The 24,360-nt window shown below is 40.1% G+C and overlaps 1 protein-coding gene and 1 long non-coding RNA gene across 6 annotated transcripts in view; one reads left to right on the top strand and one right to left on the bottom strand.

The window, feature by feature from the left end:
• Window positions 1-215: 215 nt before the first annotated feature.
• The window catches only part of CRH (corticotropin releasing hormone), a 183,382-nt gene continuing 159,237 nt past the window's right edge, over window positions 216-24,360 (bottom strand). For 3 of the 5 annotated variants that reach the window (XM_077876767.1, XM_077876769.1, XM_077876770.1), the window contains 2 exons: window positions 9,238-9,394; window positions 216-1,325 (listed from right to left, as the gene is read on the bottom strand). In XM_077876767.1, coding sequence (XP_077732893.1) covers window positions 721-1,325; window positions 9,238-9,337 — 705 coding nt within the window. In that variant the 5' untranslated portion in view covers window positions 9,338-9,394 and the 3' untranslated portion in view covers window positions 216-720. Of the gene's footprint in view, window positions 1,326-2,080; window positions 2,383-9,237; window positions 9,395-13,747; window positions 13,917-24,360 lie in introns of all 5 variants that reach the window. The other 2 variants (XM_077876768.1, XM_077876771.1) reach the window with 2 other exon arrangements.
• LOC144300570 (uncharacterized) lies at window positions 3,831-14,118 on the top strand. Its single transcript, XR_013367281.1, has 3 exons — window positions 3,831-4,157; window positions 9,503-9,545; window positions 10,482-14,118. It is a non-coding gene; the product is annotated as an uncharacterized LOC144300570 (long non-coding RNA).

Raw genomic sequence — 24,360 nt, 5'->3', positions numbered from 1 at the left:
AACTATTTAACTTAACCTCAGAGGAGTAACTGAGGTACAAAGATGAGTCCAAGGCAATTGAAGTATCTGTGTAAGCCACTTGCATATGTTTGTATTTTTAGTAGGAAATTAATGCAAGGAGTTTTGTTTTCTCTTGTGCTGAAGTCAGCATGTAGGAAGCCAGGAGCTGAGAGTTTTACTCCTATGAACATTAAAAAGGAAAAATAAAGTCATGATTACCTTTGCAGCTTTTATTAAAAATATAAATATTCAACATTGTCTTACACAACCAAATTGACCAAGGATTGGAAAGATGTTTTATTACTGGAACTTTTACAGGAAGGTTGATTCAAAGAGCTTACAGATTTTGTTTCACCCACCCAAGAGAATGACATTCTCTTTGGCTCAGACCACAACAAAATAAATCGGGTAACTTTTGTCTGCTTCAAAACATTTCCTTCTGGGTCTATACTTTTCAAACACCATTAAAGACACCTGGAAATGGAAACTGAAAGTAGACAATAGAAATAACATTTTGTTGCTGTTACTGCACGTGGATACACTTTGTGCATGCTAATTAAGGAGTATAGGCTCTCTTGCTGTACATCGTCTAGGCTTCAAGCTTTAAAAAAATAAACAAATGGTATCAGAGCAACGATATGGTACAGAATACTGTATTATTTTAATTTTTTTTATTTTTTTTGTGCTAAATGCTGCATCTTTTTGGCCAAACGCACCGTTTTATTTCCCAATAATCTCCATCAGTTTCCTGTTGCTGTGAGCTTGCTGCGCTAACTGCTCGGCCCTGGCCATTTCCAAGACTTCTCGGAGGAGGTGGAAGGTGAGATCCAGCGAGATGGGAGGTTCCTCGGATCGTCTCTCCCTCTCCGGGGTCTCTAGGCGGCTGCCGAGGGCGTTCTCCTCCCCGCGCTCGGCGGGACCAGCGGGGCTGTCGAGCTGGCGGCGGGGCAGCGGCAGCTGCTGCAGCAACGCGCGGAAAAAGTTGGCGGCCGCCTCGTCCGGCGAAAGGCGGCTGCCGCTGCCACCAGCGACAGGTGAAGAGGCGGGCAGGAGGGGAGCAGCGGGGCTCTTGTTGAGGTTACCCAGGCGGAGGAAATACTCCTCCCCCATGCGGAGCAGGACGGGCCGAGCCTGCGGCTGTTGGGGCTGCTGGGGCTGCGGCGGCAGCTGGAAGAAATCCAGGGGCTGGGGGTGCTGCGCAGCCTGCCGGGCGCCCGGAATGGGCCCCCGGCTGAGCAGGGCCCTGCATGGTGGGCAGGGCAGGAGAGCCACCAGCAGGACGCCCGCGGACAGGAGCAGGGGCAGCCGCATGTTAAGGGCACTCGCTGCGGCACAGAGGTGGGCGGAGAGCGGAATGAGAGAAGGGAAGAGAGAAAGAAAGAGTTGGTCAGAGTTCAGCTCAAAAGGGAGGCGCGCTCGGGGTCTTCCTACAGGACGCGGGTGGACGCGCCTCGGGGTTCGGGCAGGCACTGTCCGCGGTGCTGAAGCTCTCGAACCAGGACGTCTAGAGTTGGAGTTGCCGTGGGGGCGGGGGGGGGGGGCAGGCAAGGGGACGCCTACAGCTTAGCACCAAAGCTCAGCCCCTCGCTAGGCTGGAGTGACCCTTCTTCCGAATCCTCGAAGGGTCTCTGGGTCCCCTTTCTAACGATCCCCCAAACGGATTCCCCGAGCTCTAGAGAAGATCTACACATTTTAGATCTCACCCACTGTCATAACCGCCCCTCTTTCCGGGTGTTTCGGCGTTGTCCTCCAAATTGAGAACTGCTGCCTCCTCCTCCCCTTTCTCCATCCCAGCCCTTTGTGTCCTTCTCTCAGGGGTCGGGATCGATGGCGGGGACTCATCTACAAAGCCAGCGAGGAGTAACTGACAGTTCCAAAAACGATAAGCAGCCGTCTAAGTTTGCTTTTGACACATCCCGGCTACTACCGGCATCCTGAGGCACAGTCAGCAAACACACACATGCACACACACTCACACTCACACATATGCCCTCAAAGGGACACCCGGCTCTGCCGCGCACACCATGGCAGCTCAGGCAACGCAAAGTTGGAGGCACGGTTCCGTCTAGGCGCTCCCTACCTTCTGAGGTGCTTCTGCAGGTGAGTGGGGCGCTGCCGCCTCTCAGCAGAGGAACGTCTCCGGGGCTTTTTCAGGGGCTTTCTTCCCTTCTCCTTTCTGTCCTCACTTTTTTTCTTCCCCTCTTATCTTTCTCTTCAGTCTCTCAACGGACTTGGGCTCTGAGTTTCTCCACACCAGAGCCTGGAGTGGGATTTTATAGCGTCGACCCTCTTCAGAAACCACGCAGCATTTGCCTAATAAGCTGACGCTCTCTTGACAGCTCGATTGCGTGCTGCCTCTGCTCCTGCATAAATCATAGGGCCCTGCCAGAGAACGAGGGGCAGAGTTTTGCTATCTCAACACTGAATCTCACATCCAATTATATCAACAGATATTTATCGCCTCCTTGGTGACGTCAACGAGCCCTAAAATGGAAGGGCTTCTTATGACTTGTCCATTGACAAAAATTCTTGAATGAGATTTCCCAAATGTAAAAACATACTGACCTCTTACTAGGAAAGGTCAAATTTGGAGTCAGAAAGAGCATCAAATGAGAGGGGAGGGGGAAAGAAAGTGTAAGGGACAGGAGGTCAATTAATCCACAGTCCTATGAGGAAAGCAGCAACCAATTCTAAGGGCTGGATCTGGATTCTCCTCTTTCCTCTCCCTTCTAACTTCTCTGACCAGTTGTCTCTGGCAACACCTCAGTGTCTGAAAATATCCCTTTTCTAGAGACAAGTGTCCCATCACCTTTCTGCCTGGTTAAGAATGATGAACAAGGAGATAGAAGTGCAGGGATATCTAGTTTTTAAGCTTCTACCTGCTTTTTCTTCCCAAGAACAAATAAAAGAATTATTAGTCTACAGAAGCAAGACCAATAAGTCTCTTGAAATGAGGCTCAAGTTTTTTAAATGGTTGGCAGGAGCCTGCTTCCATGATGAAATGGCCCAAACCAGGGTCAGTTGGGAATGCAGGAAGATTTTAAATTCCCCCCCAAACTTCACTGCCCTTCCTTGGTCTCTCCTGTCAGAATCCAAAATTAATTGTGGATTTTTCTATTCCCAAATTAGAGAGAGAAAGGATAAGTGAGAGGTGCATGAGCTATACATCTTCATGGTCTACTTGATGGAAACACAGTGAGAGAAGCATCTATTCTAACTTATTCTATATTGGGAAAGGCTTAAACTGCCTGATAACAGCGCCAAATTCATCAGTTGCATATTTTCATTGATGAATATCAAGCCCATAAAAAGATAATCTCATTCATTTTACTCCTAAATACTATCAACATCCATTATAGTATCCACATCAGGGACACCCAGAGTTTTTTTTTTTTTTTATTGTTTCTTATCAGGAAACCTGATAAATACATAAATGCTCTCTGCATTACCACAAAATGGAATGCTAAGCTTGTAAACCAATACTCAAATTTCAAATTAAATTGACACTATCATATAAGTAGGAGGTAGTTACCTCTAATTTTGCGTTTCTAAATGCAATTCCAAACTCTGGTGTCTGTGATTTAATTCAGCTTCTAGATAACCATCAAAGCTGTTTATCAGAAATCTCCTATTGCTCATTTCTGGTTAGCTCTGCTGCTTCCTTTGTAGCTATATGATAAATGATACAACACACATTTCTACTCCTATTTTGGATCTATACTAATCCAAAACTGCTTTTAGAAACAAAAGGAAGGTAGAAAGAGAAATGCTGGCAGTTTCCAGAGAATCCACCCCATAGTTGGATCATTGTGCTATGGAATATACTTTGAGATGAAATGTACATAAGAGAACAAAGAAATGTGTCTTCTGGGAAACATGTAGGTTGTTAATAGAAGATCAAAATTATAGAAAATGGTTAAGCTTCTACAGGAAAGCAGTGTTTTATGTTGATAGGGGACACAGAGAAACTTGGAGGTTTTTGTGAGCTTTTTTTCCCCTTTGAATGGATCTTAACTTCCTCTGCTTACTTTCCTTTATCGCCCCTTCACTGTCCCAACTGGCAGAATCCAGTTAGATGTCAATCTGGAGGTGGAAGGAGATTTGGAAGACATTCAGGAAACTGGATACAGAAGAACAACTAGGAAAGGGATAAGACTGTAAGTTTAGCTGGGAAGGCATAAGAGTTTCTCCAGAGAAGATGAATATTTTGGACTCTAACCCTACACCCTTTCAGGTCTCTCTCCTGTGGGCCATGTGGAGTGTTGTTTTAGTCTACCTCCCTCATCACTGTTGAATTTTTGCTGTGAGATTTTCCTGGAGTATGTAGTTAGTTAGAAAAAGTGGCTCTGAATAGGGGTGAGGACAAAAGGCCTGGGTCCCAGAGGAAGAAGAACAGTGTACAGCAGCCCTTACCACGATTTATCTAAAAGTAAGATCTCTTCAAATCACTGAGCATTTACATTAGGAAAGTCTTAAATGGATCATTTGGTTTGAATGACAACCAGAGAGGAAAAGTGACTTACCTAGTTAATGGTAAAGTCAAAATTAGAATCCAGTGCTTTTGACTAGCAGCCTGCATTATTTCTATAATATAACAATGCCCTTTGAACTTCCCCCCTTTCCTAGCAGAGACACACAAATAGAAGTGAGAAGATGAAGTTAGAGCAACACATTCACCCACCCAGCCCTAGACTTTCCTTATATTAATAAATCTCCTAAGGCACCAGAACACAGATTTTCTGTGCATGCTGATGCCCCAGCAGCTGATCCTAAATCTCTGGGTGCACACACTGCAATTTACCTTTTAGCTAAATCTTGTAGTAATAACATGAGGTTTTTAAGTGTATTGGCAATTTAAAATGCATTAATTTGATCTTCCACCTTAGTTCATGTTGGAGAAAAAAGATCTTTGGATAAGATACAGTTATGTGGTTCTCAAGATAATGATATAAATGTGTGATGGGAAAAATAATATAACGCAGAGGACTTTTATGCACAGTAAACTAAATGTCCAGGTCCATAAAAATCACCACCAATACATTTGATCTTACCTGTAGGAATAACTAGTCATTGGAGGACCAATTTAAATGATTTTAGAACCTAGAAACACAACCCAAGGAATATGGGCATGAAAATGGGGATTACTTTACATTTTAAACCACTTTTTTCAATAAAAACATACTATATAGGATATAGTGAAACTCTAAAAGACATGGCATAGTAGCCCAATAAATAAAGAAGTATCAGAAATAATAGGTAATTACTGAGCTTATTCCTATCATCTGTATCTCCTTGCACTTTTGTGAAGTATCCCAACATGTGCTTCTATTAGCAAAATTCATGGCAAACAAAGAGAGTCTCCAAGTTTGCTAACTGAAACGTTTTTTTGAAATGAATCTACCATTTCCAATGACAGTCTTTAAAAATGCCTAGGGTAGATAGATGTTTTTGTTAACTGTTTGTAATTGTGCTTCAGATAGATTAGTAACTGCCTTCAGGTTCCATAGGTAGGACTAGGGAAAGGATCTCAAACAGCACAAATATCTAACTGCTTCTTCAATAATAACAATACCTTTTATTGTCAAAGCCATTCAACCTCCTTGTAGAAAACTTGGAAAAATCAGAAAAGTATAAAGAAGAATACAAAATCCCTCAGATTCCAAAACTGAAAGATAATTTCTGTCAGATTTTGTTTCCCTTGAGAATTTTTCCTGAGCACATACATTTACTAAATTGAGATAACAGTATGTTCCTAATTTTGAATCTCTGCTTTAAAAAAATAAAAAATAAATAAAACAAATCTCTCTTACTTAAAACTTAAAAGTAGCTGGTTAAAGGAATCTTTTCTAGATTCCTAGATCAGGTTTAGGATCTGTGCTCAATGCTCTCCTGACATCCTGAATGTCCTCCATCATAAAGTTCACAAATTTATATAGTTACTAGTACAATATGTATCTTCCTTTCTGAACTGTAAGCTGTGTGGCAGTGACTTGAGTCTTCATAAACTTTCGTATTCAATACTCACAGCCCTTAGTATAGTGCCAAAACATAATAGATAACCAATACACCTTCTAAATGGATGAACCACAGAAAATGTGTTGAATGAAGTATAGAAAATGACCCACCATCAAGAAATAACTAAATGAACATTTTATAACTAAAATTTTATGGCCTGCTTTTTTTTTTCATTTTAAGTATCTCAAACACTTCCTATATCTAAATGACATCCATTTTATTGACTGAAAGGAGATGTACTACAATTTCTGTACATTCCTCATTATAGATCACCATACTAATGTCCTGCTTTGTAATTTTTGTTCTACATCTTACCCTTGTACCTTTAAGTTATACATCTAGAGAATCATTTCCTGATCTTTCAAATATAAACAATATCTCCTAACTTCTGGACGGTAAATGAGAATATTAGTGTCACATCAGCTTTCAAACAGCCTCCTGCACCTTGATCTCTCAGGCTCTCTCCTCTGTACTTTTCCTTCCAGACTGTCAATGTTAATCTTTTTTGTTTTAAGATTTTAAAAGAGAGAGAGAGAGAGAGAGAGAGAGAGAGAGATAGTGGCAGAGAGCACAAGTGAGGAGGAGAGAGGGAAAGCAGGCTCCTCACTGAGCAGGAAGCCTGACATTGGGACTGGTTACTGGGACACCTGGGCACCCCTCAGTGTTAATCTTTTTATAATCATAGTTAATTAAGTCTTCTGTGTTTTGATGATGGGCTAATTTAAAAGTTAAAAAGCAATATAGTTTTTTATTATTGACTATAATAATTTATTATACATTTGCTGTAAAGTCATAGACTCTCATTACATTTCCTTTCTTGTTTTTGTTTTACCAAATCATCTTTTTTATATTCAATAGTTTGGTTTTTCCTACAATTATTATCTTAATTTTGTTCCTTTTTTTCCCTGATTTTCAATCATGAGACACAATCTATCAGCTTCCCCTCTTTTTAAGACCTCTTTCCTTGAGCACTGTAACGTGCTGGTTTTAGACTGATTGCTTTCTAAATCTAATGCACAGAATTGAATTCTCAACTGAATTCACTATCTAGAATCACATTATTTACTTCTTTATTATTTCTACATATATTTTTTTAAATTTTATTTATTCATGAGAGAGACACACGCGCACACACACACACACACACACACACACACACAGAGGCAGAGACACAGGCAGAGGGAGAAGCAGGCTCCATGTGGGGAGCCCGATGTGGGACTCCATCCCAGGACTCCAGGATCATGCCCTGGGCTGAAGGCAGATGCTAAACCACCGAGCCACCCAGAGATCCCCTACATATATTTTGCTGGAATACCTCTGCAGTTAACTTTCTAAGAAAGGATTTATGGTAAATAGATTTTCTGAATTCTTGCATTTCTGAAAATGATTTTATTTTACCCATATAATTGTTTTGAATGATACTTTAGCAAGGTACACAATTCCAGGTTGAACACAATCTTCCTCTAGAACTTTGAAAGTATTGTTCCATGTGTTTTTTTTTTTTTTTTATTGGTGTTCAATTTACTAACATACAGAATAACACCCAGTGCCCGTCACCCATTCACTCCCACCCCCCGCCCTCCTCCCCTTCTACCACCCCTAGTTCGTTTCCCAGAGTTAGCAGTCTTTACGTTCTGTCTCCCTTTCTGATATTTCCCACACATTTCTTCTCCCTTCCCTTATTTTCCCTTTCACTATTATTTATATTCCCCAAATGAATGAGAACATATAATGTTTGTCCTTCTCCGACTGACTTACTTCACTCAGCATAATACCCTCCAGTTCCATCCATGTTGAAGCAAATGGTGGGTATTTGTCATTTCTAATAGCTGAGTAATATTCCATTGTATACATAAACCACATCTTCTTTATCCATTCATCTTTCGTTGGACACCGAGGCTCCTTCCACAGTTTGGCTATCATGGCCATTGCTGCTAGAAACATCGGGGTGCAGGTGTTCCATGTGTTTTATTATTCAATGCTGCTGATGAGAAATCCAGTCATTCTGATTCTCATTTCTTTATAGAGTCCTTTTTCCTCTCTCTCATTCTCACTTGAAGATTTTGGTATTTTCTCTTTGTTGTCGATGTTATGAAATTTCACAATATTATTGCATCTTTTTTTGTTTATCCTTTTGAATTGGGGATTCTTGCTCTTCAAGTGTATGAAAATGTCTTGCATTATTTTTATAATAATTTCCTCCCTTTTCTTTTCTTTCTTTCTGAGACTTTTACTGTAAGATGTTCCTTTCCTGTTGACCTTCTATGTTTATTATATTCTTTCATTTTTTAGGACTCTTTCTTTTGTGTTCTACCTTCTGGGAGGGCTCCTAAATATCCTTCAGCTCCTCAGTTAGTTTTATTTTACAACCATATATTCAATTTCCAGGCTTTTTATTATTCCTCCATCCTTTCTTCTTAGCTCTTATTTTTTTATAAAATAAAATTTTATAATGTATAAAATTTATAGTGTAACTTTTTCTCAAATTTCTTTAAGAACATTAACTAGGAAACATTAGCCTCCTTTCTCTGAATTATCTATTCCATCCATGGTCATTAAAAAGTTATGTATGGTTTCTCTATTTTACGTTGAAGACTTCCCTTAAATTTCTTAAGGTGACCTATGTATAAATGGTGGCACTCTCATAGTTAAGAATTAGGTGATACAAAGCTGGCTGGGAATTATCTGTAATGAACAAGGACCTTGTCACCAAGCAGCCTTCTCTTTGGGGTGATCAGATCACAGTAGTGAGACTACTGTGGGGACCCATCAATGTCAAATTACAGAGAACTTTTCTGTGACACTATTCAATTTCAGTTGAGGAAAATATATGTATTAGTTTGTTAAAGTTGCCAACACAAATTGTCATAGACTGGATGGTTTAAATAGAAATTTATGTTCTCATGTCTCCAGAGGCTAAAAGTCCAAGATTAAGGGTCAGCAGGGCTGATTTCTTCTGAGGCCTATTTCCTTGTCTTGCAGATGGCCATCTTCTCCTTGTGCCCTCACATGGTCTTTCCTCTGCGTATGTTTTTCTTAATCTCATCTTCTTATAAGGACACTAGTCATATTGGATTAAGACCCATCCAGACAACCTCATTTTACTTTAATTACTTCTTAAAAGGCCCTATCTCCAAATACAATCACATTCTGAGGTACTATGGGTAAATAACTTCAACATATGAATGTTGGGGGGATGCAACTCTGCCAACAACAACATACCTGGGATCCCTGGGTGGTGCAGCGGTTTGGTGCCTGCCTTTGGCCCAGGGCACGATCCTGGAGACCCGGGATCGAATCCCACGTCGGGCTCCCGGTGCATGGAGCCTGCTTCTCCTTCTGCCTATGTCTCTGCCTCTCTCTCTCTCTCTCTGTGTGACTATCATAAATAAAAATAAATAAATAAATAAATAAATAAATAAATAAATAAATAAATAAATAACAATATACCTTACAAATGTTTATTTCTTTGCTTTTTGCCTAACAGGTAGATATTTGAATGTTCAACATTCTCCATAAGGATGAGAAAGGTTGGTAGAGGGGTTAACTCTTCCATATATAGACTTTCAAGTATCCTCCTTTTTTTGATCCCTTTCTCCCTCCTGCCTTTGGCAATATTTGGAGTTTCTAAGTCCTAAGTCCCTCCTGGGTTCCCTCCTTCCTCAACTGCCTGCTCCTTTGTGTGCCTTGTGCAATGGCTTCCTTACCTCTTACACCTCTGATATAAGTCATGTTCTCTGTTCTCCTTCCTCAGCTAACCCTTTGCAGGCCCTTTATAGCTGTTTCCTCTGCCTTGTTTCCTTAGATACCACGTCACCTTCTCTGCTCTCCTTACTTCAGAGGTTTATTAAATCCTCTTACCTGCTTCTGGTCCTCATCCTATTCTCTTTATCATTTTGGGCTTATACTATCATTTTAATGGGATCTCAGAGTGAGAGGAGGTAAACATGATGCATTTTGGAACAACTTCTCTGAATAAAGAAGTAGAGATATGATTGTTAGAGAGTAGACTGGAGGGGCAAGGAGGCAGATAAACAATTTTTGGTCTTCAGGTCATTACCACTGGGCCCGTAGCATGAACATCACATGCCAGTGATGCCAGGAGCTGTATAAGACAATGGCAGGGTCTCCTATGATTGCTCCAGGAGCCTGGGACACTACCTGTGGGTAGCCACACTCCTGTTTAGAGATTTGTAGGGGCAGGGCTTCCTTTCAGTTGCCCATCAGTCAATAATCCTCCCAGCATCCAGAAATCACTGGGTGCCTCATCTCCTTTGATCAGAAAACAGCAAAGATTGTGTTATCTGTCCGTTTATTTTTTCCAAAAGTTAGGAAGTAACTAACTCTGGGAAATGACTCAGAGCAACAGAAAAGGGGCACGTTCTGCTTCTCTAACAAGCCCTTGCCTTGATAGACATGACTGACCTTTCTATTTACATCATAATACATTGAATTTTCTGTTTTAGGCTCCAGATAATGGATGGAGGGCAATGAGAAGAGGTGTGTGAACTTTCTGTCATGAAGGGCAATTTGCAGGAACTAATCATCTTACGATAGTTGGTCATAAGAAAGAAATCCATCAACTGAGCATCCTGCATAAGTATTTATATTCATGAACATTTCTTGACTCTAAAGAAAGATTTCTTAAAGAGCTCTCCTTGGAATGTTACTGGTGTTATGAAGGGAAAAAAACAGAGGAGGGGGGATGTAAAGAAAGGCTGAACACATTTTTTACTGTAGAAATTTCTAGTATTTTAAAATATTTTTCCTGCACTATAAATATTCAAGTCTTCATCATTTCCCAGACTTACTTGACCACAAAGCAAGTATATTGTGGGACTGGTTGGGAGATACAATAATTCAAGGCATTTTATGCAGAGTCCAGCTACACTTTCTTTGGCATCCATATTAAAGTCCATGACTAGAGCCACTGAGTCATTTTCTACCACTCCTGGGGAAATGTTACAGTTGACACTTTTTACCCCTAAAGGGAGGGTTTCAAGGTATGGGAAGATGTCTATTTCCAATGCTTCTCAGGATTATCTGCCCTGGGAAGGGTCACCTGAGAAAGAGCTGTCTGTTTGTACACCTCCTAGTGAGGAGGAGTTGGTCTCCTTCTCCAGTCAAAATCTGTGGGCCTATCTTGCAAAGGAGAACCTTCTTTGGGTATGAAAAGGCGGAAATGTCCTAGACAAAACTAATTAGGATGAGTGATAATGGGTTTTTCACTAAAAAAATATCAGTTACTCAAGAGGCAGGAGGCAGTGAGGGCTGTAAGGGTAGACAAAGATGATAAGCAGTCAACATTTAGGAGTTGTGGATTTCAAAGATGTTCTTCCTAGTTGTGGGTATAGACCTTTTTGGAAGCTTGCTGCAAGCTCTTTTCATCTCCAAGGCTCCTGTCATCCAACTGTGCAAAATGTGATGTTGGCTTCATTATGAGATTTACAGTTATTTTCTCTTGTGTGTGTGCTTATTTGTTTTCTGGCTCTTTGTGAGGTTACTAACCATTCTGTAGCCCGTAAAACCTGGTATACCACTTACATGTGGTGTTTGCTGTGGTTAGATTGAGTTTGTCCTACTTAAGAGGACTATGTTAATTCAAGGTGGTCTCACAATTGTGAGTCAACGAGCCCTTGAAAGGATGGTTATATGAAATCTAGTGTGGGAAAGAAAGGATCTGTCTCATTTGTGACACTCACTGTTCTCTTTTGAATGAATTTTAGAAGTTATCTGAGCAACAGTGTTCCTGAGATAATGAAAAAAGATCTTAATGGCCTCAAGCAGCAGTGAAGTTGAATGTTCCTATTCATATAAAGTTAAATATAGATACACATTTGAGCTTCACCTCATTTTCCAACTTGTTTTCCTTGTAGTTTAAGTCATGATCGCTGTAGAGTTCTATCTTGTGCTACTGTACTCTTCATAGCAACAACAATAATTGCAATAAAGGGATTTTTCAAATTTGCGTGGAGAAATATGATTATATAATCTGATAGATTTCTTCTATAAAAAGAGTTACTCAGCTTTTTGAAGCAGAACTATATCCGATTCCTGTTTATAATGGAATTTGTTCTAATATCTTACTTGAAGATTTCACTAAGAACAAAACTCTTCAAAGCAGCCTTACAAATAGAATTTAAAATGTTACCTGGCTCCCTGTTCGTGGAGACACACTAGACTTCTGATTCAGCAGTTGTCAGATTACCTCAATACAGTGTTTATTAACTCTATTCTTTCCTAGGTGGGTGACCTTTGACTAGTTATTTAAATTTCCAAAATTATTTCCTTATTGGTCAAGCCAATATAAAATGTTGCTTTCTTTATTTGTTCTCCTTAGGGTTATGGGATTAAATGAGATAGTAAATTCATGGCCTAGAATAGAAGAAGCAGTCAATAAATATTAGGTATTGTTGTTGTGGGCTAATGATGTAGTTGTTGTTACTGCTGAAGGCAGGGATTCTATTTAATCTCAGTTCCTTGGAACCTAGATTTAGCTCAGTTATTAGGCTTAATGTTTATTAAGGAAATAAAATAAATGTGATCACTATGATATTCTAATACCAGAGGTTTTTCAGCCACTCAGATGACTTAAGAAAAAAAATAATTAATATATTTTATTTTTTTAAGAGCAGTTTTAGGTTTACAGAAAAACTGAGCAGAAAGCACAAGGAATTCCCATATGCATTTTCTCCCTCCACCTTAGTTTTCACCTTTTGTTGTCACTATTATTTATATCTTGTACTGGTATGCTACATTTGTTACAACTGATGAACCACTGTTGATCACTATTCCTAACAAGTCCATAATTTACATTAATTAGGGTTCACTCTTTGTGTTGTACATTAGGGGAGTTTTGGGAAATGCATAATGCCATGGATCCACCATGAGAATATCACAGAGAATCATTTCACAGCCCTGAACATCCCCTTGCTCCACCTATTCATCCCCCGTCCCTCCCTCCCTTCCTCCAATCCCTGATATTTTTCCTGTCCTTACAGTTTTGCCTTTTCCAGAATGACATACAGTTGAAATCATACAGTGTAGCTTTTTCAAACTGACTTCTTTCACTTAGTGATACGTATTTCAGATTTCTCCTTGTCTTCTCAAACAAAGATACATTTTTACTTATACATTTTTACTTTACTCATAATTCTGAGTTGGGAAATATGTTTGGCTGGTGTCACTCTACTTGGTAGATGTCTGCTCACTGAAGGATTATTTCCTGTGTTGAAACTTCTATTCTTACCCTCATCATTTATCCACTTAACTGAAAGTAGGTGTATTCAAAGGGGAATTTTACATTATAAGGAGGGGTTAAAAATAACAATAAATATTCATAATAAAAAATAAAATACAAGAATAAATACATCTCTTTCTCTTCCAAATCAGTAAGCCCCTCATTTCCTAATGGGAGCCTTCATGGCCCTGCAGGCTGCTATAGACTTCTCAGTTTGTCTAAATTTGACCTGGAGGACCATTTACATTAAACTGGCTGAGAGTTCATTTATTTTCTCCATACCCTAAATGTTCTCAGATGACCTTACTATTGTTCATTCTTAGTCTCTGCTCTAAGGCCAGGCAATAGAAAATAATCATTCACCATAATTTTTTAAAATCCCTTTTACTCATGTTTCCCTGAATCAATCCCCACATGACCTCCCACAATCCTTTATTCAGTTAGAGGGAAAAGGCGGGGACAGGACAGGTATGGATACCTTCACACGGATACCTTATACGACCAGGCCTCTTCCAAATTTCATTTCCTTAATAATTTCATGTTCAGCCTGTTCCATCGAATATTCTGAGATGTAGTTTCTTGTGCAGTCCTTCAGTATCTTCTTACTTTCTTAATGTTTACACCTTTCAAGCACTTATAAACAGTATGTCTCTCCACTGCTCTAAATTTAGAAAATGCATAAATATATTTCTTTGACTCCTTCAGTGGCTTTTCTGGGCACTTGAACTTTTCTTATGGCTTTTTGTGAGGGGAGATGGGAAAGAGTAGGTTTTTCACTAGGCCTCCTGAAGCTGGGTCATTTAGATTTCTATAAAAGGACTGTCATTCAAAACAAGAGAGACACCTAACTCTGGGAAACAAACAAGGGGTAGTGGAAAGGGAGGTGGGCGGGGGGTTGGGGTGACTGTGTGATGGGCACTGAGGGGGGGCACTTGGCAGGATGAGCACTTGGTGTTATGCTAAATGTTGGCAAACTGAACTCCAATAAAAAATTTTAAAAAGAAAACAAAAAGAGCTGTCATTTTCCTCCTGCTTCTATTTCTATGTCTAATCACCAGGGGTGATCTCCCGATCTTGGAGCATGGTGCCACTGATACCGCCATTCCCACATAGACAGTTCACCTTCCTGGTACAGGGCCAGAGTGATGAGACTAGTCAGGATGGGGTTCAGAGCACCAGGAGGGGGATGGCTCAAAGCAGGGGTCTTGTGTGTACTTAAGTCTCAATTGCATTCCCAAAGTAATGGCAGGATCCCTGAAACCATGTCAACTATCTCCGACACTAAGCATCTTCTTTGGGCCAAGAATAAACATGAGAATGAACATAAGAAGTGACTGAAAATTGGGCCGTGGAGGTCTTAAGTGAATACAAAAATATCAACCCATGTTTGTATCTGCTGGGATTTTATCAGAAATCTTTGGTGGTGGGGGCTGCTGAGAGGTGGTGGGGGCGTGGTGAAAGTGACTGAGCAGGTTCTCAGCAACCAGCCACTGAGACTTCTCTCCTCTGGGACCTTTGGGATACTGCAGCAACTTCCCTTTAGGTCAAGAAAAGTGTAATAATGACTTCCCTTGTTTATGCTTCTTCTAGAAGCCTTTACTTTCCATATTTCTAATCTTACTGGGACCCTGCTAAGAAGCAGATGTTATTATCTACAATCCCTAGATAAAGAACCAGAGGCTCAAAATGGGCAAGTAACTAGGCTGATTTCTCCCAACTGATATGTGGAGGGGTGCTGGGATCCCCAAAGGCCTCCTCTGTTCTCTCCTTCTCCTCTTTTTCACTCAGGCCTCCCAGGAGCTCTGGGGAGGGCTGTATGGGCTCATATGGTTTTGAAAGAACAAGCCCCATATTACCACTATGCTCTTGGTTTGTCTCTTTCCTAGTACTAAATACAAGGTGTGATTATGAGGAATATCACACTGCTTGTGTTCATATCATTCAAAAGAACACTAACTAAAACATCTAGGCTCAGTGGAAACATACCCGAAAACTTACCTAGGTATTATCCATAGTTATTTGCTGTTTGCTCTTGGCTTTTCTTCTTTAATTTTAATACTCACACCTCTTCTATATAAACTATGCTGAATATCCCATTCCATCCATCCTTTCCTGTCATTACCAGGGGCAATGAGGACAATCTACTAAAAAATGTGCTCATCTAGATCCTCAAAATAGATTCCAACCTCCCTGAACCTCTAGGCCTTGGAAACATTTATATGGCTGCTCATTCTATAACGGATGTTACATTGATGTTTATGCTTTATACCAGTTTCTAAATTAATATTTGCTATATAGAGTCCTGCTAATTAATATGTACCTTTCCTGAAATTTCATATCAGCTATTTAAAATGAGAGAAAGGCAGAAAGCAACTTGCAAATTTTGTGCATAATGAAGTGAAGAACAAGCTCACATAATGAAGACAAACAATTATACAACATTTGCATGATTCTTTTTTCTTACAACATGAAACAAGACACACGGACCTGATTAGCATGCTGTCTTTGCCGTGAGTTTTGTTTCTTATTTCCCCACATTTGGTGGGATTCTCAAAGCCAAGAGCGGTCATACTGTTTTGTCAAAGTTTTCTTATAGTATCTGAGGGACTGTCAGGCAGCCAAGATCACCTTGCCAAATTCAACCTGACACAGGTGACTTCTGTTTCTGTGACCGCCCTGGGGTTGTGTCCCTCAGCTGATATACATATACCCAGAGGAAGACCCCAGTTCAGGCTCTAACTACTGAAATCAACTGGCCAGAGACTCCTGAAATTCTTACTAGCCCCCAAAACATTTACTGAGCTTCTACTATGCCCTAGCTCCCATGCTAGATACTGAAGATAAAAATGAACAAGGACAATCCTGGCTGCCCTTGAAGTATTGATTACCCATGGAGGAAGACATGTTAACAACATTTATGGTAAGCACTCTGTGATTACAAAGAAGGGAGCCTACTCTGACAGGTGGGAGAAGGAAGGTTTGGGAAGGTTTGGGAAGGTTACAGAAGAAATCAATTCAGGCAAGCTGGGGATTCATCCAAGGTGCTCGAGAGACTGCCAAACATCATGGTTAAGAGCCCACCTTCTGTGTGATTTGGTAGGTCATATAAACTTTCTGTATCTCAGTTTCTTCATCTGTAAAATGGGGATAATAATAGGACTTACCTCATAGAGTTATTGCTGTGAGGATTAAATGAGTCATATACAAACACCTTAGGATGGGTACTGGAACACATCACTTATATCATTATTTGAACTATGGCAGGAGCTGGAGAGGGAAATCATAGCCTCAAGAAATGTTAAGTGCAAGTAAAGGCAGGATGTTGGGCAGAGGGGGAAATCCAAATTGATCTCACCATTTTGTTGTGGGTGATGGGGCAGATGGTGAACATAGTAAGAAAGCAGTTTAGGATAAGAAGATGACAAGATTTAATTGGAAAATACTGAGACTAAAGAGCCTAGGGAATATTCAGATAGAAATACCTAACCAGCAGTTGTAAATAGGAGTGGGAACTCTGGATAGAAGTCTGAGCAGGGCTGGAGAACTGAAATCCTTAACAAGAGGTTGAAACCATGGCTCAGAATGGTCTAGGAGGAACAGGATGAGAAGAGAAGCCAGGGAGGGAGCTGAGGATAGTCAAGATTTAAAAGGTAGCCAGAGAACATGGGGGAGACTGAGAAGAGGCAGTTCAAGAGTAAGAAGGAGAACCAAGAAAGAATGGTTTCATGAGGCAGAAAGCAAGAGAGCTCTTGAAGAAGAGAGCAGTCAGAAAAGTAAAATGCTACAAAGAAGTGCCATGATAAAAAGATCAAGAGAGATGCATTTGGTTTGGCAGCTCAATCCAGGGGTCAAAGAGCTCAAAAAGTAAAAGGTAACACTGAGAAAGCACAGAGACTTTAACTGCAGGAAGCAACCACCTCCTCTAGGGCCAGGGAAACAAAATGCAAAGGTGGGAGCCACTGGAATCCAGGCCTTTGGAGGAGAGGCCCCATGGAGCTGGGCTCTGGCCTCTAAGAAGGGCATGCTGCACAGCTGTGGCTGATACCTCTGGAACTCAGTGAAGCACCTCAGGGAGCTGGGATGCAGGAGAGCTAGAGCTGATGCCTTAGAATCTTGAAATATGGACCCAGCAGAGAAGACACTGGAACATCTAAGGAGAAAGGCATGAAGATGGCTTTGGGAATGCTGGCAGAAGCAGGAGATAAAATCAACTACTTCATGGGGAGTGTAGGGCCATTGTTGGGGAGAGGCTGACCAAAACAGCACAAAAATGGGGAAAAACAAATCTTTTCCACCTCCCCCTGCCTGCCAGTCTCCCTATAGTGTCCCCTCTCAGCAAGACCAGAAGAAATTAGATGACAAAGGAGAAATGGAGTTTGCAGACTCCTGGTCCCAGGATTCTAAAGCAGAGTCTAGAAAGGTGGTTTGAGGCTTTATATCTGCATAGTAATCTTCATGAGCAGAATTTTAATGGTTTGGAGGAAAGTCATCTAACAATCGGTTGAGAAGCAGAACTCAAGACAGTAAATCAAGACCATTTTTCCAAAAAGTTTTGCTATAAAAGAGAGGAGGATAAAGTGGTAGGTAGAGGTAGATATAATGTTCGGGAAGATAATTTAATCATTTATTTGTTTTAGTTTATTTGTTTACTAAAAAGGAAAACCCAAAGCAAGTTTCAACCTGAGCCCAAAGCAAGGTGAGTTCCAGACTGATGAGTAAAAGCATTCTCAAGGAGATGGGAAAGACAGAACCCAGTGCACAGTTGCAGGGATTGGCCAAGACACAAGTAAGAGAACACCAATTCCTCTGAGAGGTGAAGATGTTGCACAAACACCGAAAAAATAAAACACCCACTTTGTAAGTGATGTGCTGAGTCTACTATCAAATGATTCAAACAGAAAACATCTCTCCTCTTTTCACCAAGGAGGTCTGTCAGGGCTTCACACAGATCACAGAGGCTTTCTTTGACCATCCTATCTAAAATTTTAACCCGTCCTTCCCAACATACCTGAAAACCCTCTTTCTATTTGTCTTCCTTAATTAATTATCAATCTTACTTATCTCCAAAAGGCAGGGATTTTTGTCTGTTTTGTTCATTGTTGTAACCCAGGGTTAAGACAATGCTTGGTACACAGTAGGCACTCAATAAATATTTGCTGAGTATATGAATGAATAAAATCCTCATGTAAGTACTTCTGAAACAGAGAATAGGATACATATATTAATCAACTAGTATTTAGACACTTTCTGCTGGGCCTTTGAGGGGACATAAGAAAAGAATATGGAGGAGTCTCTTCAATCACAGAATTTATAATATTTGAAGAAATGAAACAAATTAGCCCATATGGAAACAAAAAGAATGACTCATCCCTGTCTTCCTTCTTCCCAAACTGTACTTTCCCCTTCAGACTGGTCACCAACCATCCATCTCTCCCTTTCTTGAATCCCTGGAGAGTCACAGTCAACAGCATCCTTTCCGCTCCCCAGCCCAGGTAGGGTTCAGTGCCTTCAATCAGTCAAGGTCATGAGCTCCAGTGGACAGCTCCAGTCAAGGTCTTGGCCCCTCCTGGGAGTGAGATTGGAGGGTCTGGGACCACTGGTGCAGCTTTCTCACACCTGACACGTGTGTGTTTTGAAAGCCTCATCAGAGCTGACTTTGATGGGCAGCAGGAGCCCTCTAGGCAGCGGGCTGCCAGTACTGTCAGCCCAAATTGGGTGATGGGGGGTTGGGGGTCAAATCACTGACTGTCAAGGTGTTAGAAGAGATCTCAGAGTGCTTCATAGATGCAAAGGATGAAAATCAGCAACACCAAATGAGCGTGTGCTGTTCTTAAAGGAAGCACTGGGTAATAGTGAAGTGCTCTGGACCATTTCCTTAAAATTCTACTTATTCTGTTTTGAGCAAACCCAATGTGTATGCACACATGCACATGCCATGCAGAAATGCAGAGACATCACACACACCCACAATACACAAACATAGGCAGAGACTGAATGTGTGCATGTAGACACACACATATTGCAAAGCTTGTCTTCTGCCAGAGAGTTTGGAGAAACAACTAAAAGAATAAATGAATGAATGGATGAAATTAATGTCTTATCTGTAATCACTTAACAGAGGATAAAATACAGTCATGTCTACTGTCAATCCTCCCAGTTTAAAGCAGTTTATTACTGAAATCAGAGTTTAAGTTCCTTTTTAAAATATGCAAAAGTCTGAGGTAAAGCTTTTCCCAAAAGCTTTTCCTATTACTAGAGCTTATTATTTTAAAGGATCCGATAATTGGGGAATTTTTCCTTTAAAAAGAGGAAATATCTCTGAAGAGAATGGCAGTGTGTTTACTAATAAACCATGCTGAAGCAGTAGAGTTGAGTTCATGGAAAGGGCACTGGACTGAGAGCCAATTGAACTGGTTTCCAATCCTGTCTTTTTACTATTGTTAAATACAACTGTATGTAAATTACCTCTACTCTCAGATTCTTAGTTTTCTCATTTATAATTGGATGGTGAGGTAGGAGAGTCTTTACATATATATAGTGCATTGACCAGCCATACTCATCTATATCCTGTCCTAAGACTTCCTAAAATAGAGAAAGCTGCTGATTGATTCTCAACTGGGTGGAAATTTTGCCCTACTCCCCAGAGATATTTGTCAATGTTTGAAGACATCTTTGGTTGTCCTGACTGGCATCAGGTGGGTAGAAGACAGGGATGCTGCTAACCATCCTTCCATGCACAGGACAGGTCTCACAACAAAGACTTATGCGGCCCAAAATGTCAAAAGTGCCAAGGTTAAGAAATCTTGCTCTTGAGCAAACAGTATCTTGTACTTTTAAACCCTCTCCTTATTGGTAGACTGACAGATATCTATCTACCCAATGTATGGGTAGATAAACATAATAAAAAAAAGTATTCTCCCATAATTCTTAGGTTGAAGTCCCAACCCCCAGTGCCTCAGACTGTGAGTATATTTAGAGATAGGGCCCTAAAGAAGAGGTAATTAATTTAAAATGATTCTACTAGGGTGAGTCCTAATCCAATAAGCCTGCTGCATTTATAAGAAGAGGAAGGGACACCAGGAATACACATACTCAGAAGAAAGGCCATATGGTTGACACAGTGAGAAGATGACCATAGTCTGGCCAAAGAGAGAGGCCTCAGGAGAAACCAAACCTGCCACTGTGATCTTGGATCTTGGCTCTTGATCTTGGACTTGCCTCCAGAACTGGAAGAAATACATTTCTGTTGTTTAAGCCACATGGTCCATGGTATCTTGTTATGACAACCCTAGCAAACTAATACACCCATGACCCAAGTAACAAGAGGATTCTTTTCCAAAGCAATGGCATACCCACAGAGAAAAGACCTTCAACCTGATATTATGGGTCCCCAGAATTATTGCCTACTTTTCTACATTAATTAAAGGGAACTGCCAATCTGTAAGCATTGGCCACTCCCCTACCCCTTACACACACACACACACACACACACTGCTTGAGATCAGCTTATTGTTTTTTAAATATGATAGAACAACCAAATATCATTGTATTTTTGAAGAAATTCTACAACCTAAGAAAGAGACCAAGATAAACAAGCAAAATATGTAATGAAAGTTTCATATTACATATGAAACATATTTCATATGTAATGAAAATATGTAATGAAATATGTAATGTAATTACATATGTAATATGTAATGTAAAGCAGGTGTACTTTAGAAAAACACAGTTTAACTTCTAAAAAATCTTTAATTAATATTCCTAAAAAGAGTAAAATATTACTGCATCAACAAAACACAAGTAGCTAATGCAGAAGAACTATTGTAAAGTGAAAGTATGACTCTGAAATTCAAATAAATTGTGGATAAAATCTAATAAAATCACCAGGTAGTAGAACAAAGAAAAACTAAGGGAAAAAGTAGATAGAGGATCAGTTCAGGAACCTCACATCAAATCAATGGAGTGACAGAGAAAGAAAACAAAGAGGAAGAATCATCAAGGAGTTACCACAAAGGATTTCCCAAAAGTCACAGGACATGAGTGTACAAATTAAGATGCCAATCAAGTGTCCAAGGCAATGAGCTACCTGAGTCACATACATGCATATACACATCTAGGCTCAGCATTATAGAAGTTCAGTATTTTAATAATAAAGAGAAGATTCAGCAGGAAAAAGAGAATTTTAAAAGATAGTTATAAAAAAATAAAAACTCAAACTACCATCAGACCTCTCATCAGCTACACCGAATCTGAGAAGACAGTGGAGCAAAGGTCTTCAAGGTTCTGAGTTAAAATGATTGTAACCTTGAATTCCATACTAAACTAACAATCAAGGACTAGGATGGAAAAAGCCATGTCCACAAATGTGTAAAATGAAAAATACCACATTTCACACTTGTAAGCAATACCACCCTAAGATCCCTTCCCCATGGGAGCACAGTTCCTTGAAGATCAAAGTTTCCTCCTGGGCCTGGGACTTAAAAGAGCCAGATGGGGAGAACCGAGTTCAGATCTGATTTTGCATGGGCTCTGGTCTTCAGAAGTATCTTCTTTGAAATTTCCTAAGGCCTCCTCCAGTGCCTAGAACCAGCCAGAGTTAGCAGAACCCTCCTGGGAGGCACCCTAGACCAGACCAGGATCCATATGGGCTGTGGTCTTCTCTCATTCCCTTTCTGGTACACTCTTATCATCTACCCTACCCAAATGACAAAAGGTTTCTTGAGGCCAAAGGCTGACCCTGGTTCCCAGAAGACATTCTGGCAAGTATAATGCTCAAGCTGTATAGTTCATAAATTCTTTCACAGAATCATGTGAGATTGGGCTGCCAGAATGGCAGTGACATGGTGATTTTTGGTGACTCTCAAATACTGGATACAGGACAAGTTCAACATTCAACACCAACAGACCCCTGGCTTAAGCTGCATGTGTGAGCCCATGCATCAACTCTTGTCTGGCTTTTTTTTATGATGCACCCAAGGGCAACTCATGGTGGCAGCAGGTATCCCTTATTCTATGTGGCCCTGACTGATGTTCTCTCCTGCCTCCATTGATGTGAGGACATCATGCTTTCCCAGGTCAGCTAAATCTATGCCTGATGAGAGACAGATCTTCCTTGTGTGAGTGAGGCTTTTTTCCTTATTCCTCCTATAGTCTTCTCTGGTGGTGACAATGAATGGAAGGTGGGGTGCAGTGAACATTAACATTACCACTTTCTAGGATGTAGTGGTTCTACATAAAGAATTCAAGAGAAGAAAAATTTGAAAGATGTATTATTCTATATTTATGTTATAAAATTCCAAGGGGTAAACTCATCATAACCAGAACACAAATTATTTTTCACATTTTCCTGAATATCCTGGATAAGAACTGCATTTGTGGTCATCATCAATGAAATACAGCAACAACCTTTGAGGGAGTCATTAGAAGTCATGTGGCTTGATGGATGAAATAGCATCATAATTAATAATAACCAGCATTCAATAATGGTATTGCAGAAATACAGATCTGTATTATTTCAATGCATACAGTTTCCCACATGAACTCATTGGTATCTTGAGTAATAGTAGTATTGTTATTGTTTTCTCATGGTTGGAGACAGGAATAATGCACTTGACGATAAAGAATAAAGAAGAATCTTCACATATACTGATTGAATATTAATTATATAAGACTTTTGTCTAGTATTCTAAATTAGATCCAACAAAACACACAAAAAAAGATCCAACAAAACACTATATTTGACATGTACCCATGAATTTTATAATACTTTTTAAATAAAATTATTTATGTAGAAAGAAGCCTCACAAAAATTATTTGCTTGAAGCCCTATATACCTAGAGGTAGCCCTATTTTTATTCCTAGAGGAAATTATTTGAGGATCTGATTTAGCCCATCAAGTAAATTTAAAAACAAAAAATAAAAAACCAAAGTCCAGAGATCCAGGATATAGGAGATTCAACCCAGAAAGACAAGCCAAGTCTCAAAATACAAATATGAACACAAATGTAGATCTGAAGAGAATGAGGTGTTTCTGGGAGACAAAAGAGCACTTGAAAAACAACTAATGTAACTTTAAAATTTTGAAATGAGAAAATGACAAGAACAAAATTGTGATATAAACAACAAAAAGGTCAGGGGAACCTGGGTGGCTCAGTCGGTTAAGCATCTGACTCTTGATTTCAGCTCAGGTCATGATCTCAGGGTCGTGGAGCATGGAGTCTCCTTATGATTCTCTCTCTGTCCTCCTCCCTTTGCCCCTCCCCCTCATGGAAAAACAAAATGTTGGGGCACCTGGATGGTGCAGCCTATTGGGCATCTGACTCTTGGTTTTGGCTCAGGTCATGATCTCAGACTTGTAGAATCAAGCCCCATGTTGGGCTTTACACTCCATGAGGATTCTTCTTGGGATTCTCTCTCCCTCTCCCTCTCCCTCTCCGTCTCCCTCTGCCACTCCCACTCATGCTCTCCTTCAAATAAATACATAAATCTTAAAGAAAACTAACCCAAAAATCAAAATGGTGATAAGAGGAAATGTAATCATTGTCTTATACTTGGCTCTATACTAAACCACATTTACTTAATCACACTTAGGTAAATGTAAGCCATTGACTATAACCTTTTATAAAACAGAATGTAAATTTTACCAACTTTAGCAACACAGACATAAAAACTCAAATGATGGAAACTGGGAAGTGGGAAGAGGGGTAAAGCAAAGAGTGGGGTGCCAATGGCTTCATCTTTTAAAGGGTGAAGCCAAGGATTATAGTGTCATGATAAATTTAGAAATAAAATGGTATACTTTCTGCAGTCACAAAGTTATCCCATGAAGAAACTAACAATAATGGTAAGGCTATATCGGGAGGCTGTTTAGGGAGATGATAAGTCTAATGAACTAAATTTGCATATATTAGAACACTAGATACAAGATAATGTCTAAAATTGAATTCAGCAAGAGATTATCTTCTACCGAGTGGGATCTGAGATGCAATAAGGGTAAGAAACTTACTTTTCAATACAAATATTTTAAAACTATATAAAGCATTTCTTTGTTAAAAAATAAGTTTTAAGGGCAGCCCCAGTGGCTCAGTGGTTCAGCGCCGTGTTCA

This window comes from Canis aureus, chromosome 28 (genome assembly GCF_053574225.1).
Source record: "Canis aureus isolate CA01 chromosome 28, VMU_Caureus_v.1.0, whole genome shotgun sequence".
Lineage (NCBI taxonomy): Eukaryota > Metazoa > Chordata > Mammalia > Carnivora > Canidae > Canis > Canis aureus.
This window is presented reverse-complemented; position numbering and strand designations above follow the sequence as displayed.